This window comes from Hyperolius riggenbachi, chromosome 2 (assembly GCF_040937935.1).
Source record: "Hyperolius riggenbachi isolate aHypRig1 chromosome 2, aHypRig1.pri, whole genome shotgun sequence".
NCBI classification, from domain to species: domain Eukaryota; kingdom Metazoa; phylum Chordata; class Amphibia; order Anura; family Hyperoliidae; genus Hyperolius; species Hyperolius riggenbachi.
Window position 1 is genome coordinate 15,736,769 of NC_090647.1, and position 19,385 is coordinate 15,756,153.

General features: G+C 46.1%; 1 protein-coding gene across 2 annotated transcripts in view; it reads right to left on the minus strand.

The window, feature by feature from the left end:
• Positions 1-18,686, minus strand: part of RRM1 (ribonucleotide reductase catalytic subunit M1) — a 32,751-nt gene extending 14,065 nt beyond the window's left edge. Inside the window, exons 1-8 of one of the 2 annotated variants that reach the window (XM_068266496.1) lie at positions 18,357-18,686; positions 12,659-12,747; positions 10,555-10,732; positions 8,547-8,647; positions 6,821-6,880; positions 5,287-5,326; positions 4,084-4,246; positions 1,140-1,281 (exon numbers count right to left, since the gene is read on the minus strand). In XM_068266496.1, coding sequence (XP_068122597.1) covers positions 1,140-1,281; positions 4,084-4,246; positions 5,287-5,326; positions 6,821-6,880; positions 8,547-8,647; positions 10,555-10,732; positions 12,659-12,747; positions 18,357-18,375 — 792 coding nt within the window. In that variant the 5' untranslated portion in view covers positions 18,376-18,686. Of the gene's footprint in view, positions 1-1,139; positions 1,282-4,083; positions 4,247-5,286; positions 5,327-6,820; positions 6,881-8,546; positions 8,648-10,554; positions 10,733-12,658; positions 12,748-17,155; positions 17,233-18,356 lie in introns of those variants that run through there. The other variant, XM_068266497.1, reaches the window with a different exon arrangement.
• Positions 18,687-19,385: the final 699 nt, after the last annotated feature.

The window sequence follows — 19,385 nt, forward strand, 5'->3', positions numbered from 1 at the left end:
CTGCCCTTCAGACCGATTTCCACCACACACAGCAATTTCGGCAATACACACACCTTTGCTTTCTCTACAACTTCAGCTATCTTTGCTGATCTGAGACTGAACACAGGAGGAGGAGGAGGAGGAGGATCTTATGCCAATTACACACCTTCCATTTTAATTGGCCAGTCACCGACCAATTTTAGCAGTGCTATATAATGAGAGTTTAGTCTGCACAATCTGCTCATATTATTCAATATCTGTTGACCTGCATAGTATATGGAGATGGTAAGATTTGTCAATCATAATAGAAAGTGTGTGCCAGGCTTTAGCTTGCGGCTACTAGTGGCTGCTCTGCAGGATTGGTTAGACTTCCCCCTCCTGTGTAGCTGCAGTATTACTGGGGGACACCCATAGCTGCAGACCAATAAGGGCGGGGACTAGGGAGGGCCAATGAGATGCGAATAATTCTGACTTGATGCAAGGGAATACTAATTTGTATGCAAATGTAAGCAGTTTGACAACAGGCCTTGGTGGGACATCCAATGTTCAAGCTACATACATTTGCATAATCCTGCATCAAGTTGGCATTGTTTGCATCTCACTGACCATGCCTAGGGGGGGGGGGGGGGGGGGGGGGGAACTCTCCGCAGTATTGACCTGAAGACATTTGATACATGGGCAGTATATGTAGTTCTGCATTATTTTTATGTACTTACATAGAGATGCTTAACCATTAATAACATTCCAGCACAAGAGACGATCTATTCCCCTGTATAACCCATTACCTTGGAATTTATACAAACATTGGATCTTGGAGGTCTTGCCGACTTCCTGTTGTGACTGTTATATTATTGTATGGGGGGGGGGGGAGGTGGCATCCTCCATGCCTTGGTGCACTTCTCTAGTGTGGCTCAGTGTAGGCTCCTACTGCCCCTGCCCCCTCCCTCCCTCCACTAGGCATCCACTGACATGCAGTCTACTCTGCTTTTTGGCACAATTAACTCTCGACCAGGGCTGTGGAGTCTGAGTCATTTTGGGTACCTGGAGACGCTTCATAAGCCGAGGAGTTTGATTATTTTTGTTCCGACTCCTCAGCCCTGTTTTCGGCGACCCATAGACATGTTGCCGGTTATTAAGAGCACCTGCTACCCATTACTCACCCCAGCAATATAACTCCCCGTGGCTCGGATACAGCTGACGGCCACTCCAATCCCACCAGCAGATTTGGATATCAAGGCGCATTGCTTCAGCGTGTCATAAATGCCTTCAATGCTGTCGTCTTTCATGCAGAGCAGGAAGCAGCTGATAGAAAGAAGACAGTTAAACAAGTGTTTACAATCTTTTATCCTGAAATTGTGCCAATATCGAAAATACATGTGTGGTGCCTCAAAGATTCTGAGCGAAACTTCCAATCAGAAAATTGGATTGGAATGCTCAAATTGAATCAAAATAAATATTGTATGGTGTGTGGCCACCTTTCGGCTATTTCAGAGGCTCCCCTGATCCACCTACGAGTCCACAGTGGTCAGCAGCTTGTCAAATCTGTTCTTGAGGCTGAGCTCCTGTCATTGTACGGGCGAGGCCATGAAACACATGGGGGAGAGTGTGGCCTGCTCCTGCGTAGCAGTACAGAGCCAATCATACCCAGGTTACTCAGTGCAAAAGCAGCTTTGTGCTACCGTACAGGTGCAGACCATGCTCCGCCCCATTCGCTATAAGGCCGTGCAACACTGTAGATTCACAAAGTTTTAAATCATGTTCCACCACCTAGTGGCCAGAGTGGTGTATGTACAGAAAGTGTAAGCTCTTCAGATAGTAATGTGCCTTCAGGTGTAAGTGCAGCTTTAAAGAACAAGAGACACCCATGCTAACCTAGAAATAAAAAACACATATAAGTAGATAAATACTACTTCTACTTACATAACAGATGTATTGTACTATCCACGTAATGATTCCTGTGAATTTTATAAAGGAAAAGCAGAGATCCTGTTCTAGGCAGTGGCCATCTTGCCAAGCTAATGCTGACATCATATCCTCCCTGACTCTTGTTTCCCCCCCTCCTTCTCTTGCTCATTGTGTATTTATTAGCTGCCCTCCTCCCAGAGTCTTCAGACACTCCCACTGAGGTGTATACTAGGAACTGCACTGTCTTATCCTCCAATCACTGAGTCACCTCAGCTTTGCTTGTAAACACAAGTGAGCAGAGGATCATGTTTCAGATAGGCAGCTAGGCAGGGAAATAAATGGAAGAGGAGGAATATATTATAGATAAAAAGAAGCCCCAGCAGGCAAATGTTTGGCACTGACTACTAAAGGGCCAGTGCTCCTAAAGTATGTGATTACTCCAAATCATAAAAAAAAGTTTTGCAAGTTTTGAATGCAGGATTAGCATCTTTATCACTTAATACACTCTGACCAGTTGCTGTTGAAATTTGATTTTTAAAGGTGACAATAACGCTTTAAGAGGTTTTCTTTACAAGATTCACACTAGCCTCCCCCCCCCCCCCCCCCTCTTTATAGCTACTGTTGGAATAAGCTTACTAGCCAGGAAAGCATTGTGTACTGGGCATTACACAGCACCTCAATTATGCTTCATGAATTACTTTTTAAAGAGACACTGAAGCGAAAAAAAATAAATATGATATAATGAATTGGTTGTGTACTATGAATAATTACTAGAAGATTAGCAGCAAAGAAAATATTCTCATATTTTTATTTTCAGGTATATAGTGTTTTTTCTAACATTGCATTCTATAATATGTGCAGATTACACAACACTCAGCATTCAAAATGAGTCTTTCAGAGCAGTCTGTGAACTAATGACCTCTTCTCTGCCAGAGGAAAAGTAAATAGTTAACTAACAGTTGAGATAATAAAAGTCAGATAACAGCCCTCTCCACGACTAATGCTGGGAATACACGGTTCGTTTTTGCCTTCGTTTAAACCTTCGTTTCGATTGTGCCTTTTGTCCTTTTCGATCCCGAAATAATCAGTCATACGGTTAATATCACCACCCACGGGTTCGTTTTTTTTTCCGATTCTGATGGTTTCGTTTTTCCAATGATCGAAGGCTGCAAAGAAACGAAACTAAAATCCCTTTTTACAGGGACGGACTAGCATAAACGAATATATAATCGATCTGAACAGCCATCAAGCCTACCAATGGCTCGATTAGATGGATAAAGAGAGATAATATCAAACATGTTCGATCACTAGTCGTTCGTTTTTGGGGTCTATTAATCGAAACTATAATGAGATTATGACTATTTTCACATACGTTTTCAACACTCGATTCGTTTACCGAACGAATCGAAGGTTTAAACGAAGGCAAAAACGAACCGTGTATTCCCAGCATTACTTAGTCGGAGAGCTTAATGGCTTGTTTGCATAGAGATAACAACTGGAGTTTCTCAACTCTTCCTGTACTGGAAACAATTAGACTGATATATCTGATCTTAATGTTTTATTTCTTAGCTGTACTACACATACAAATCATAATATTTTTTTTTCGCTTCAGTGTCTCTAACTATGTGGTGAAATGATTAATCCAGCTATTGACCACCAGAGGGCCACAGAAGCCTCACAGGATATAAATGGTGGAGACAAAGCGTAATGCAGCCATCTGACCACCAGAGGGCCTCAGAAGCCTCACAGGATACAAATGGTGGAGACAAAGCGTAATGCAGCTCTCTGACCACCAGAGGGCTGCAGAAGCCACACAGGATACAGATGGTGGAGTGACATGAAGAGTAATGCAGCCATCTGACCACCAGAGGGCCTCAGAAGCCTCACAGGATACAAAAAGCTGCATTCCTCTTCAAGTCACTCCATCATTTGTATCCTGTGTGGCTTCTGAAACCCTCTGGTGGTCAGAGATCTGCATTACTCTTCATGTCACTCCACCATTTGTATCCTGTGAGGCTTCTGAGGCCCTCTGGTGGTCAAATGGTGGAGTGACATGAAGAGTAATTCAGCTCTCTGACCACCAGAGGGCCTCAGAAGCCTCACAGATCAAACACACAAAAAAAACAAAACAGCAGCAGCACACATCTATCCATTCTAAGCAGGCTTGCGGTCCTGGGCCGGCTTGCTTCTGTCACGTACCTGGAGAGCTGAGGCCTGTTAGTGCCGGCGTTGAACAGGGTTGGGGAGGCGTGTGTGAACCATCTCTCAGACAGGAGGTTGTACGTTTCTATGGCCGCTTCTATGTCATCATTGTGGATTCCAACAGACACCCTCATGAGCATGTGCTGGGGACGTTCCGCCACTGCAAGAGTCATACATACCAAGTCACATGACAGGGAAAATGCAGTCACATGACAGGGAAAAAAAAAAAAATATATGCAGAAATCATACATAGCATGCCACATGATGGGGAAAAAGAAAAAAAAGCAATTGAAGGGAGTGGGTCACGTGGAGGCATCGGCAGCCCTAGACACAGAATAAACTTGTATTTGGAGAACTGTACTGCAGAACATGAAATTCTTGTACTTCTAAAAATGTAGTCGGCTAAGGGGGTGGGTAGGAGATGAAATTGTAAGGTCAAATAGCTTTTTTTTTAGTTCCTCCTACATGATAATCTGACACTTACAGGTGCTCTTAAAGAACTAATATTGAACAGAGACGACCAATCCATTGCCATTAAAATTCCAGATTCCGTGTAAAGTTAACTCAAATTCTTTCCAGGTTAGAAAAAACAAAGAGCAAAAACAGCCACACCCCCCAAAAACCAAAAGCCCTTAACCAAGCACATACAGGTTGTAAGGCTGCACACTATTATGTAAGACCACCTCAGCTGCATGCCCCTCTATCACTGAAGATCTGTCTGCTGCTCTCCATCCCCAGCCATGCGACTTGTACATGTCATTAAGGCGCTGGGAGACTTGGGCTCCTGCACCCAAGTAGAAAAAAAAAAAATGCTCACCCTGCAAAAATCCCAGAGGCGCTAATTGCTATTCCCCTCCAGGCTGCCGTGGACTGAGGTAAGATGCAACTGGGATACCAGCTCTTACTAGTAGCAGAATTAGGCTCTTTGTATCGTAATTTGAGCTCTGTCTTTTGATGGAGCCCAAACTACTGACTGAGCACCGCTACAGCGCCCTCATTTCCCCGATTACACGTGCAACCACCGTCTCACCTCAGCACTGGTGCAGAGACCGCTTCATGTTTCACCTGGGTTATAAAAAGGCAGTGGTGGTGGCTTATGAGCTAAACATACTATCCTGCCTCTTCCACAAGCAACACCTTCCTCTAGTCCTGACAGGAAAATAATTGATCTGAATGGAGCCCAGCATTGTCACAGCTTACCTTTTCCATTGATTTTCAGCAAGTAGGAGCGCTCCAGAGTCTGGGGGAGGAAGAGGAGGCCGTCAGCGGGTCAGAACATACAGGATTACAGCACATCTTACATTCACAATCATGGAGCCATTACATGAAAACCAGACAAAAAAACAAAAACAAACAAAAAAAAAACAAAAAAAATGCACACAGGTTTCCACCAGGATACAGATGACCATTTAGTTGCTCTCATTTTTTCAGAGTGCAGCAAAATACAGCTGTGTCTGTGTGGATAGAGGTCTAAAGGTAATATGAAGAGGCTGACATTTCCTGATAAAACAATACCAGTTGCCTGACAGCCCTGCTGGTCTATTTGGCTCCAGTAGTGTCTGAATAACACCAGAAACAAGCATGCAGCTTGTTCGGGGCTATGGTAAGTATTAGAAGCAGAGGATCAGCCGAACAGCCGGGCAACTGGTATTGCTTAAAAGGAAATAAATACAGCAGCTTCCATATCCCTCCCACTGCAGTTGTCCTTTAAAGTGAATGGTAACTGCTTGTTAACAAAAAAAAAACAAAAAAAAAAAACAAAAACAGATACTTACCTAGGGAGAGGGAAGGCTCCGGGTCTTAATGAGCCTTCCCTCTCCTCTCCCGATGCCTGTGGTGCTGCGCTGTCCCTGGGAGCAGGATCTCACTAAATTAGTCAAATACTGCTCCTTCTGCCAGCGAAGGCGACTTCGGAGAGTCTTCTGGAGCCCGAGTGCTCTCGAAGATGGGCTGCTTCAGGTTGCGCACGCCACGAGCGCCCTCTTGTGCACTCACGTGTGCAGTAAGGAGCCGCCTGTCTTCGGGAGGACTCTGCTCCCAAAGACTTCCACAGTCCCCAGCGGCAGGGGACCCTAAAAAGAGGAGCCAGCGCTGCACCGAGGGCACCTGGAGAGGAGAGGGAAGGCTCATTAGGACCGAGCCTTCCTTCTCCTTAGGCAAGTATCTGCTTTTTTTTTGTAAAAACAAGTCGCAATTACTTGAAAGTATTTGCGCAGGGTGTTTTGATTATTGCAAAGTCCCATCCCACTGCAGTGACAGAAAAGCATGTACATCGCCTTTTCACTTTGCTGGAAATCAGATTCCATTGGTGGAAAGAACAGCATTAGGACAACATTATAACCTAAATTGTAATAAGCAAACTGCATACCCTCCAAAACTCAAACTGAAACCACATGTAGTGCCATCAAGCCCAAAGGTAACTAAGGCTGGACACCCACTTGCGTTTGTAAAATTACTGCCAAAACGCAGAGTGATTTTGCATCTTACAAAAAAAATCTGTAACACCGCTCCCCCTACCTCCTCCAGGCCCCCCAAGTGCTTCAATTATTCACTCCCCTTCCTTGTTAATTGTTGTGGCCAGGGCTTTCACACCTGTGTTTTCTTGGCATTTCCTTTTCTCAAAGTAACACCACAGGGTAAATTGCTGCAATTGGCAATGTCACCATTAGAGAGTTATGGGCTACACTAGAGTAACAAAGAAAAGGTCAGACCGCTCGGGGTTACAGAAACTTACCTTAAAGCCAAAGTAGTTGTAGGAGAAATCTCTGTCATAGATGATGGAAGAGTTGAGACGCTGCAGGAGATAAGAACAAGGTCAGAGTTCAGTAACACAACAACATGTAGGAAAAGCTACGCTGTGCACTGCAGAGACATATTCTGGAGGCAAGTCACTGCTTAAAGTGTACCTGTGATGAGAACACGGGTTTATATGCTTACCTGGGGCTTCTGCAGCCCCCTGTAGCACATTGGTTCCCATGCTGTCTGTCAGGTCACCTCCATGGTAGTCTGGGACTACAGCACATGTATGGCCTTAGCCATACTAGTGTCCGGGAGCGTTCTGTGTCTGCGCAGTAACAAGAAAACCACCTAAGCGGTAACCCAGAGTCAGACTCGGGCCGGGAATCCGCAGCTCAGAGCGGTAACCCCAAGCTGGATCCATGGGAGGTGTGCAATGTGCAGGGCTGCCGCAGATCTATCTAGCGGTATGAGTTTTAAGGTGTAAAAGCAATTGCACCACTTTTAGACAAAATCTGGAAGTAATCATACCGCCCAAGAGGTTAACTAACTGCTCAGGTGCAGAATGCTCCCCCTGCCACTGGAGTGCACTGAAGGAGGCGTGCAGCCATGAGCAACAGTCCCCGACTGCCAGGGTTGCCAGTGGGAGAGAGGACAGGACAGACGCTGAGGAAGCCCACGGCCTACAAGGAGCTGGAGGAAGCCCCAGGTAAGTATAAATGCTTTTGTCATCTTCATCACATGTTTACTTTAAACACCATTGGAAAAGTCACACGCTTGTCGATTCTTCCTGGCTAATTACATCAGTTATCAGAATCAATCAAAACTAGAAAGACTGCATCGATTTCGGGAGAACTGACAGACCGCTGGCCAAACACCCCCCCAATCCCCTCCCCACCGTGCTGAAATCTGTGTACAGTGTGTGGCAGTAACAAATCCGATTACAATCAGAGAGGAATCCGATGGTTGAATCTGGTGGCCATCTATTAGTGTATGGACACCTTTATGCAGGTTGTAACATTAAATCACACCTGAAGAAAGGGATACGGAAGCAGATATATTTCCTTTGAAACAAAGAAGAAAGCCTGGCTGTCCTGCTGAGCCTCTAAAGGACATCCGAGGTGGCATGTGACAGTGTATGTACAGTGCCAAGCACACAAATAACCAGGCAGTGTTCCTTTTTCACTTTCTCTGCCTGAAAGAGTTAAAAATCAGGTATGTGACAGTTTATATCTGGGTCGGACTATAGTGTAATTCTCACTGATATGGAATTAAAGCCATAAAACACCTTCCTGGCAGAAAATGGCTTCTGAGAGAAGAACAAGATAAAAAGGGACAATAGTTCCCATATGGACAAAAGGGAATAGTTCATAGGATTTTAGCTCTGGCATACTTCAATGAATGTGTTATTGAGAGGCCATGACAGTAAAAAACAAAAACTAAAACTGTGGGATGACTAAAAGTCATTTTTAGGAGGATAGATACAACTGTTGATAATTTTTTTTTTTCCACCTTGGATGTTTTTTAAGCCACAGCCCCTGAACAAGCATGCAGCAGATCTTTGACTACTGCATGCTTGTTTCAGGTGTGTTATTCAGACACTACTGCAGCCAAAGTGGCCAGCAGGAAATATGGCAGCCTCCATATACCACTCACTTCAGGTGTCCTTTAATGGCTTATACAGGAAAAAAAAAAAAAAAAAAAAAAAAAAAAAAGTGACTCACATCTTTGTTGGCCAGCACAATGGCCAGCGTTTCCTTGGAGACCATGGGGGAGTGGCGTCCATTCAGGGGGTTCACATAGTTATACAGGTCCTCCATCACATCTGTAGAGAGACAAATTTATCACAGGTGGCGCCATCTTTGGACCTGTCAGGCGATTTCTGCAGAATGTTCATTTAGCGAGAACTCCAAAGCCAGTGAAAATATCTAGTTTCCCTGAATGCTCTGGGAGGAGAATTCTGCATCGCTAAAGAGCTTAAGCTAAGTATCACTGGAGTACACATGTAATTAAGGCGCCGGGAAATACGGGCGCAGGACAAAAAGCGTTTATTCCCCCTCCAGGACGCCATGGATAGTGGGAGAAAGGTGTAATTATGCTTCCAGCTATTGCTTGAGGCCGAATTACATTGTTTTATAGTAAATGGGGCTCCGTCTTGACTGCGCATAAATTACTAGTAAAACGAGTATCTCCGCTTAAAAAGGAGGGAAGTGGGTGGACTCACCTCCCTCAGGTACACCATGACCACACGATAAAGCGTTACTAAAACAACAGTAACATTTAATGAAACCTCTCCAAGTGTGCAACACGTTTCACGGGCCAGTATCCTGCTTCATCGGGCAATCGATATTGGAGAACCCTGGGGGAAACACAAGAAAAATACAATGCCAGGGGACGCTCAGTATACAACCCAATAATAAACATTTCTGTAGATGAAAAATATAAGCCTAGTCACATACTAGACAAGAGTCATATAGGTGCCTGGAGAAAGGTTCGTTATTATTGGGTTGTATACCGAGCGTCCCCTGGTATTGTAGTTGTCTTGTGTTTCCCCTAGTGTTCTCCAAAATGGATTGCCTGATGAAGCGGGATACTGGCCCGTGAAACGTGTTGCACACTTGGAGAGGTTTCATTAAAGGTTACTGTTATTTTAGTAACGCTTTATCGTTTGGTCATGGTTTACCTGAGGGAGGTGAGTCCACCCACTTACCTCCTTTTTAAGCGGATTTTAAATTATTTTATCCTTGTTGGCACCTCTGTGATACCCGTTTTACTACTGATCTAGTCCACCCTTGGTGGAGGGGTGTATCCCCATCTTCTTCTGTCTACAGAGAGCAACTTAGACCTGAGTGGGGTCAAGTCATAATTCTCCCCACCTGCCTTTACAGCGACCCATCCTTGTGAGTATAACATCGTTTGTATAGGTGCAATACCTCCTTTATCTGATAATACACCATAGCAGGCTCTCTGTCATTTGTCTTTTCAAGGCGCATAAATTACTGTCCAAGCGCTGTTAATTCACATTACGGCCTATAGCAGCGCTCCAATTTACAGCCCCGTTCTTGTCTCATCGCTGGGAGCACCAATCTACAGCAATATATAAATACAGGAAGAGTTTCTGATGCTGGACCAAGGAAAACATTTGGTAAAAGTGGATATCCTGAATAATTTACTGCATCCTACTATGCGTCACTACAGGGCCTCTTTAAAGGGATACTGAGCAGGTTAAACAGAATTGGTACTTACCTGGGGCTTCCTCCAGCTCACCGTAGGCCACGAGGTCCCCCAGCGTAATCCTGGCTCCTCTCCCGGTCCTGCTGGCAGCCTTGTAATTGGCAACTTCCACCTGAAGGCGCCACTAAGAGTCCATGCCGGGCATATTACAAGTCACCACGCATGAGAGTCCTGCGCGGTTCTCTAACCCTGAACTACGTCAGTGCAGGACTCATGCCTGCCGGCGTAATGACGCGTAACATGCAGGGACTCTTATTGGCTCCTTCAGGTGGAAGTCGTCAATTTACCGATCCGCCAGCTGAGCAGGATTACGCCGGAGGACCTTGCGGCCTACGGTGGGCTGGAGGGAGCCCCAGGTAAGTACCTTTTTGTTTTTTTAACCTGCTCAGTATCTTTAATAACCCATACAGCCCCACATATGTATTAGCGGATGACCAGGGATGTCTGCCCATCAGCAGGAGGTGAAGATGCAGGACATGGCTGGAAGCGGAGACTCACCGCTGAATATCTTCTTGGTCTCCTTGTGCAGGTTGGAGACGGCGATGCGTGCGGCCAGTATGGCGTAATCCGGGTGTTTGGTGGTGAGGGTGGCTGCGGTTTCTGCTGCCAGAGTGTCCAGCTCCACGGTGGTGACTCCGCTGTACAGTCCCTGGATCACCTTCATGGTGATCTGAGCCTGCAGGATGGAGGAAGATAGAGTGAGAGGTCACAGCCTACGATATCTATCACAATGCAACAGAGGGTTATTCCAGCCAATCAGCAATCATATCCCATAAACAACAAGGTGAGCTGAGCCGGCAGGAGGACAGAGGATAGAGTGAGGTCACAGATTGTATAAACTCAACATGACATCTAACAACGCACCGGAGGATTATTCCAGCCAATCAGCACTCAAATACCATAAACCCCATTAGCGTCTGAATTTATGATCAGCTGATTTTAGACCCAAATCAGAACATGTGAAGGTTAAATGAACACCATCGGTTAACATGTTTTTTGACCTGAGTTTTAGAGAGTTCCTGAAGTGCTGGTAAATAAGGATGTATACATTTCATTTGCTTATCTCTGGTTTACTGTAACAAATTCCTCTCTCTGAACTGACAGCAGTCGGCTCATTTTGAGAGTGAACAATGAGGGGGATTCTCTCACTTATCTCTGTGTGTAAAGCCTGGAATACACAATGAGTTTTTGCATTCGTTTTTGCCGTCATTTTCACTTTCGATCGATTCTACTCTCGATTCCTTATCAATTTATATTCACTTGAATGAGGCGAATCAAAACGAAAGTAGAAATCGACCAGATCCGACAGGGTTGGAATTTATCTATCGAACCCATCTATCTAAAAGTAAAAACTCAACGTGTATTCCCAGCATAATTGTGTGTGAGTGTAAGGTGTCAGAAGTTGCCTGTGTTTCTGAGCAGTCTGCAGAGGAAATCTAACTTGTTTTAAACATTAATTGTCAGTGACAACAGCTTTTCATACCTTTTTTGCTTTCAGGGAAAAATACTCTGTAGTCTGATATATACACCACTGGCTGTGCATTGAAGCAGACACCCCCTTTTGTGAATGATTTGTTCCAATAGAGCTAAATCCTACACACAATGAATTAAAGCTTTTGCCTCTCATATTTAACATAAAAAGTAGGAAAATGTTTACACAACTACTTAGACATTATTTGTACATTGTCATTTTAGAACACTTTGGTATTGATCGTATATCATCGCCCTAATTGGATCCTCATGCACACCACTGCCCCCGTTGTCCTTCGTCGCCCACAGTTTTCGTGCACCGACCCTACGAAGTTACTGTGCAGGCGCTGCCCGGGAACGCACGCGCCTGGACAGGCGCACTAGGTAGTGGTGACGTAGTGCGCATGTGCTCCTATTGGTACAACTCCCAGATTTTCTGCTGCAGGAATTACATAAACATTTACAATAAGGTGATTTGAGGCACTCGTACACAGAATGGTTTCTGCACAGCAATGATCAGGGTGTGGTTGCCATATAAGGCTCTCTGAACCCAAAACTAGCTATACATAGACCAGCAGTGGTCCGAATCTGAGCCTGATGGATTTTCAAGCGGCTCAATTACATTTTCGGCAGAAATATGATGGAAAAACTGCACACACTAACTCCACCTTCACTGTAGTGGGCACCTCAGCTGATAAATGATTTCAGAGCGTTTATAGGAAATGTGATAAAAGTACATAATGGCTGGTACACGCCAGGCGATTTTCCCATTAGATTGACTGGAAATGTCCCCTCGTTCAATAATCTCCAGTATGTTTGATATGCTTCCAATGGGGAAATTGATTGACTTTGAGATCAGTACTGTACATATTGCTCCCTTTCTCAATCTGAAGCAGATCGGACAATTGAGGCACTGAGGCCAGGATGTCTACACATAGCCTCTAGAGATATTGTAACTGGCATGTAGTGTGGAATCCCACCAATCAAATGTACTTCCTGTCAGTTTTGATTGGCTCATTTCCAAAAGGAATACAGAGAACATTACATTTTCATGCTGGAATTTATTCAGCAGTGACCATCTCCAGAGCCCACACAAGATACAACCATCAACACACCAGATAAATCTACTCACCGGATCCACAAACTCCAGGTTAAGTCCATAGCACAGTTTCTGGATGCGAGACGTGATCTTATCAAACATAACACCCTCCTGCCTTCCATCTGCAAGAGAAACACACAGGGGGGAGAGGAAGTTATCAAGCAAGCTCGAGGGCAGAATCAGAACGTTAAAGGGGAACTTCAGCCTAAACCAAAATACCATCATTAAGTTACATTAGTTATGTTAATTAAAATAGATAAGCAATATCTCCTACCCACCCCGTTTTAAAAGAACAGGCAAATGTTTGTGATTTCATGGGTCAGCCATCTTTTTTGGTTGAAAAGAGGTGACAGGGAGCATGAGACAGTTCCAACTGTCCTGTGTGATGATCACCCCTCCCAGCTGCGCGCTAGGCAACGTGAACACCACAAATCCCATCAGGCTTTGCACAGCATCAGATCAATGCCTGTCAGACCACACCCCCCAGTAGTGCTCCAGGTAGCGCAGAAGATGCAGAGCGTTGCTGTGCAGCTTCTGTGGTAATCCCGGCAGTGCACTGGAATGTTCCAGGTTATTTTTTTCTTGCATCACAGCACAGCTATAAATCATAATGCAACTTTTGGGCCATGGTGCGAGTGTTCCATATCGGACTGCACTGCCTCATAGGCTTGCTCAAATAACGACTTCGGATAAAATCCGAATAGGTGTTATTCAGATTTTATCCACTAAGGCCGCTTTCAGTGGGACGTTACAGGCGCACTTTAGAGCAGCCTGTAACGCAGCCCAACTCACAGCACTGAAAAATCAACGGACTGTTAACAGTGCCCACATTCAATGAAAGTGCAGCATGCTGTGCGTTAGCCGCTAGACTGTTTGCACATGCTCAGTAAGGGGAGAGTCCGCTATTGTTCCTAGCCACATGGCTAATTAATATTCACTGCACCGTAGTGTTGTCCAGATCATGAAAGATTCGATTTGGATCTTTGATCCGGATCTTTTTTGTGAGTCGAATCATCCGGATCACCACAATGAAGAATTTGGTTCACAGTGGATGTCTGGAAGAAACAGGAACTGCAGCTTCTGTGCACAAGCACAATCTTCCTGCTGCATCTCTCCCTTCCCCATTAGCACCCTAAATGTGCCCTCATTCTTCTGCACCTCCCACTCTGCTGCACCCCTGCTTCCATACTAAAATGATTCAAAGATTTGGTTCTAAGATCCTGTTCAAAGATCCGGATCTTTTCATTAATCCGATTTGAATCATCCGAATCATTGAAAAGATCCGGACTTCCCAGTATAGAACGTAAACGGCCACCAAGAGCCTCATAACGCGGCTCAATCTGACGTCCAACTTTAACATCACCATGCGTTGCGTTAGGGGCACGTTATGCGACCTTAAAGAGTAACTGTTAGCCCCCAAATTGAAATTTAAATCTCTATTGCAATGTTTTATTTAGTATTTAAGTGAGCCAAAAAGCCAATGCTGAACTTAAAAGACAATCTAATTTTTTTTACTATGTAATCTTTTCCCCGCTCCGGACGCAAAGCCGCATATCAGATACTGCTTAGCATGCAGAGCATGCCTATGTCTGGCCGACCCCCCCCCCAGGACCAGGTGCCAATATATTCTCCCCACCAAACAGCTGACCGCTCTGACACGGAGAGAGAGCGGCAGCACTTCCAGCGCCGCCACCGCAGAGCAGCCGCCGCCGCCGTGCATCTCTCTCACATGTGAGAGAGATGCACGGCGGCGGCGGCTGCTCTGCGGTGGCGGCGCTGGAAGTGCTCCCGGTCTCTCTCCGTGTCAGAGCGGTCAGCTGTTTGGTGGGGAGAATATATTGGCACCTGGTCCTGGGGGGGGGGGGGGGTCGGCCAGACATAGGCATGCTCTGCATGCTAAGCAGTATCTGATATGCGGCTTTGCGTCCGGAGCGGGGAAAAGATTACATAGTAAAAAAAATTAGATTGTCTTTTAAGTTCAGCATTGGCTTTTTGGCTCACTTAAATACTAAATAAAACATTGCAATAGAGATTTAAATTTCAATTTGGGGGCTAACAGTTACTCTTTAACGTCCCCTAAAACGGAACGTCTTGGTGTGAAAGAGGCCTTAACTAAAACTCCAGTGCGGGTGGGCGAGGGGGGCGTTTAATCTTACCCATCGGCGCCGTCTTAGATCTGTCCCTCGGCGCCTCCCACGCTGCATTCCAATCCACTGTCACGTGACTATACACTTCCTCCTCCCGGGTTGAAGCAGGAAGTGTACAGTCACGTGAACGCCGATTGGAACGCGCCGAGGGACAGATCGAAGAAGACGCCGATGGGTACGATTAAACACCCTTCCCCCTCCCCCCCCCTCGTACAGGTTTTTTTAATTAAATGGATAAAATCCAAACAACACCTATTCGGATTTTATCCGAAGTCATTATTTGAGCAAGCCTACTGCCTCATATGTTAAAGCACCCAGAGAGTTTCCCAGTATTTCTCCTTCATCCTTTCAACTCCAGCGTACAGAAACTCTGGAGGCTTTAAAAAAAAAAAAAAAAAAAAAAAAAAAAAAAAAAACATGCAATGGAGGTGACAAGACCACAATTGGCTGCCATTCAGCACTTGTGCTCTGGGTCCCCATGCTGAAAAAAAACCCGAGGCTTGGATTGGCTCTTTAGAACAGAGTTCCCAATCCCTATGCTCAGGGCCCACCAACTGCACATGTTTTGCAAAAAAAAAAAAAATTAAAGAAAAAAAAACACAAACATTCACAGGTGAGATAATTCGTGTCTCAGCAGCGATGATCAACTACCGCTGTGGATTTCCACAAAACATGCACTGTTGGTGGGCCTTGAGGACAGGGTTGGGAAACACTGCTTTAGCACACTTGGTGGATCACTACTGTTGATAGATCAGATCATATTTTTATGAACAGGACAATTAAATGAAGCAATGCTTAACATATCAGACCTGAAAATAAGAAATGTCACAATAGCTTATACCCAGCTTAGCTTAGACCGGCGGGTCCTGCACGCAAGTAATGGCTTCTTTCTACTTCCTGTTCTTGCATTCATCTCCTTGTAACAGTGCTTAAGGGGTCTGTTACAGGAAGGTGTGGCGCAAGAACAGGAAGGAGGAAGAAGCCAGTACACACGTGCAGGACCCCTGGCAAGTGAGTATTTATCCCCGGCCTTGTTCGTGCGTCTGCCGCTACGTCGCCCTGCCCCCGAATACCAGTAATCCGTAATTGTGCATGGTATGATTACCATGTACAATCAAACCGTGGTATACCGTCATACCGGTCTACCACAGGAACCCTAGTCGCAATACCTCTGAAATGACCACTCGTCAGTCAAAAATCGTTGAGAAAATCACGACGTGGGTACATATTAGGGCCTGTACACACAGATGCGCTTGCACTGCGTTTCTAAAATCGCATGCAATTTGTAAATCGCAAGCCTTCATGAGAATAGAAAAAGCGCATCGCACCAGTGTGTACAGGTCTTCACGATTTATTATTTTCCAAAAGACATTGCGATTGAAAAACACATGCGATTTGAAAAGCACAAGCGCCCTTAAGGCCTGTACACACTGCTGCGCTTTTAATCGCATGTGCTTTTTAAATCGCAAGGTTTTTTGAAAAATCATGAAGACCTGTACATACTGGTGCGATGCGGTTTTTTCTATTTTCATGACGTCTTTGCAATGTAAAAATTGCAGCGCAAGCGCAGCAGTGTGTACAGGCCCTTACACCTAGCTAGAAACTCCTGCTCCATCTCTCCCTCCCTCCAATGAGTAAGAGGCTCTATGTTATGCTGGCGCCCCTCTCCTGCTGATGGTGAGGCAGCCAAGCAAGCACGCTCACAGATCCCCACCAGCAGCCTGCAGGAGTTAGGAGATGAGCACCACATGGGTCCAGCAGTCAGGGACAGCCACGAGCGGTGCATTCATTTTCCATCCTCCCCCAGACAGCAGGTAACCACCATGTCAGTGTATTACAAAACAAGCTGCTGGTCTAATCCAGCTGGGGTGGGGGAACAAGGACAGCGGGAGAGGTGATGTGACTTTAGAGCTTAATTTTTTTAGCTTTCAGTTTGGGGGCAGAGGAGCTCCAGCAACGCATAGTAGCATGTTCCGTGAGACAGGCTGTCCCCGAGGCAGCCTCCTGTGCACTAGTCTGTCCTCTGCTGCTCCCGAACTGAACGCAAAAAATAAAAAATGCAAAGCTCTGAACTCAAATTGCCTTTCCTGCTGTGTCTCCCCAGCTTGTATCTTGTCTGTAGTACTCTTCCCCCCCCCCCCTCCGCTTCCCCCAATCACATGGCAGTGCAGATCCCCACTGAAGGATGTGCCGGATCTGATCCAGGTACTGCTCATCATGCCGGGGCCACCTCGTGCTCAGCCTCCACCTGCTTCAGCCCCGGGCAGTGTCACCTCTTCTGCCCCGGCACTGTTTTATGTACTGAATGTTTAATATAAGAAGCCTCCGGATCCTATCGAGGCTTTGCTTTGCACCTCAGAACAGCGGGGATGTAAATATTTACCTTCCCGGCGAGCAGTATCGGCTTTTTTTGGAGATGGACAGAAATAGCCGAACGCTGTCGTCCCGCTCTACTGCACAGGCACAAGTCTCCGGGAACCTCCGTAGTACAGCAGACCCGACAGAGATCGGCTATTTCCGCTTATCTCCGTGCTGAGAGCCGCAACAGCGCCCCCGCTGGAGCCGGGAAGGTAAATATATCAAACCTTGCTAGGCTTGTTGAGGGAGGATTGCGGGACACTTCAGGGGAGCCAGCGCTGGACTGCCTGCAGCTACAGCGGAGGGGAAAGCCTCATTGGAACCCTGAGGCTTCCCCCTCCCGGGCTGAGTAGCCTCCAGGGGAACTTTTTTTTTTTTGTCACGGTCTCTTTAAGCCACACATACCGTAAAGATTTCATAAGAAAAATATGTTTTATAATTCAAACCACACTGGTTCATTTTCCTTTATATTAACATTTTAAAATTAGTAATATATCAGTTTAAAAGGATGGGAATAAAGTTTAGTCAAACATTTTTTAGTAGAGAACTTACTTATATTAACCTAGAAAGAGGGACAAATGAGGAAAGAGGGACAGCGCTCCAAAAGAGGGACAGTTGGGAGCTATGGCACAGTGCTGGGGGAGGAGGGCACAGCACAGTGGGCAGATCAGTGGAGAAGGGGTGCACAATGCTGGGGGAGGGGGCAGATCAGTGGAGGAGGGGTGCACAGCACTGGGGGTAGATCAGTGGGGTAGATGATGGGGTCTCAGGGCTGGGGAAAGCAGTGCTGGGGCAGATCAGTGCAGGAGGGGGCAGATCAGTGCAGCAGGATCATGGGGCACAGGGGGTAGATCAGTGCAGGAGGTGGGCACAGGGAGATAGATCAGTGCAGGAGAGGGGGGCAGAGTGCTGGGGGGAGGGGGGGCACAGGGAGTAGATCAGTGAAGGAGGGGGGCACAGTGCTGGAGGGGAGATCAGTGCAGGAGGGGTGCTGGGGGGGGGGGGGGGTCACACACTTGGGGCAGACCAGTGTAGGGGGGGGGGCAGAGTGCTGGGGGGGGGAGGGGCGCACAGTAGGGTGTTAGATCAGTGGAGGGGGGCACAGTGCTGGGGGTAGATGAGGGGGGCACGGTGCAGGAGGGGTGTACAGCAATACAGGGGCACGGTGCTGGGGGGATGGGTGCTTAGGAGGAAGATCAGTGCAGGGATACAGCAGCACAGCTCACCTCGCTTGATGACGTGCATGGCTGCGGCTCCGGGACTCTCCCGCTTCTGCTTCTCGGGGAACTTGACGGAAAATGAGCGCCAAGTAGCCAGACAAAAACCGCGCCAAACCCGTCAGCGTGACGTCACGCGCCTCGCTGTTCCCTCCCCCAGCAGACGGAGTCTATGTGACAGCTGTCCCGCCCCTAATGTCTCCATCAGCTCCGCCCCCAGGTGTGTATGACAAGCCCCCTGTACAAGCGCTGGTCTCCGGGAACATGGCGCCCGTCTGCGGACATCTCCGCTGCAAGAGTGCTTATTACTATTTCATGTATAAAGCGCCCGCGTATCACCGAGCGCCTCATCTTATAGTGTAACTGATGAGAATGATAACGTTATGCGGAAACAGAGAGGAGAAATAACCGCTCTGCAGAAATCCCCTCAGCGGAGCTCCCGCCTAAAGCGGCGGATGTGATTGGCGCAGAGCGAGGAGGGGCGTTACACGAGCTTGGCTCCTCCCCCTCACTGACTGAATGATTACTTATTATTATGATGTGACATTTATCAATATCTAGGTCAGGAACAGGAAGCATTGCTGTCACATAACATGTCTGCTGCAGAGAATGTGTAGTCACCAGATACTGCACTCCATACCGCTGCCTGTGTCCACAGTGTGGAGATTTCCCCCACATTTACCTCATAATTCCCCCTAGAAATGTAACTATTACCTCATGCTGCTGCCAGGATATTTATATATATATATATATATATATATATATATATATATATATATATATATATATATATATATATATATATATATATATATATATATATATATATATATATATCTATCTCATAATTCCCCCTAGAAATGTAACTATTACCTCATGCTGCTGCCAGGATATTTATATATATATCTCATAATTCCCCCTAGAAATGTATATATTCCATATATTACCTCAGGGTGTCCCTATGTACATCATGCTGCTGCCAGGATATTTATATATATATCTCATAATTCCCCCTAGAAATGTATATATTCCATATAT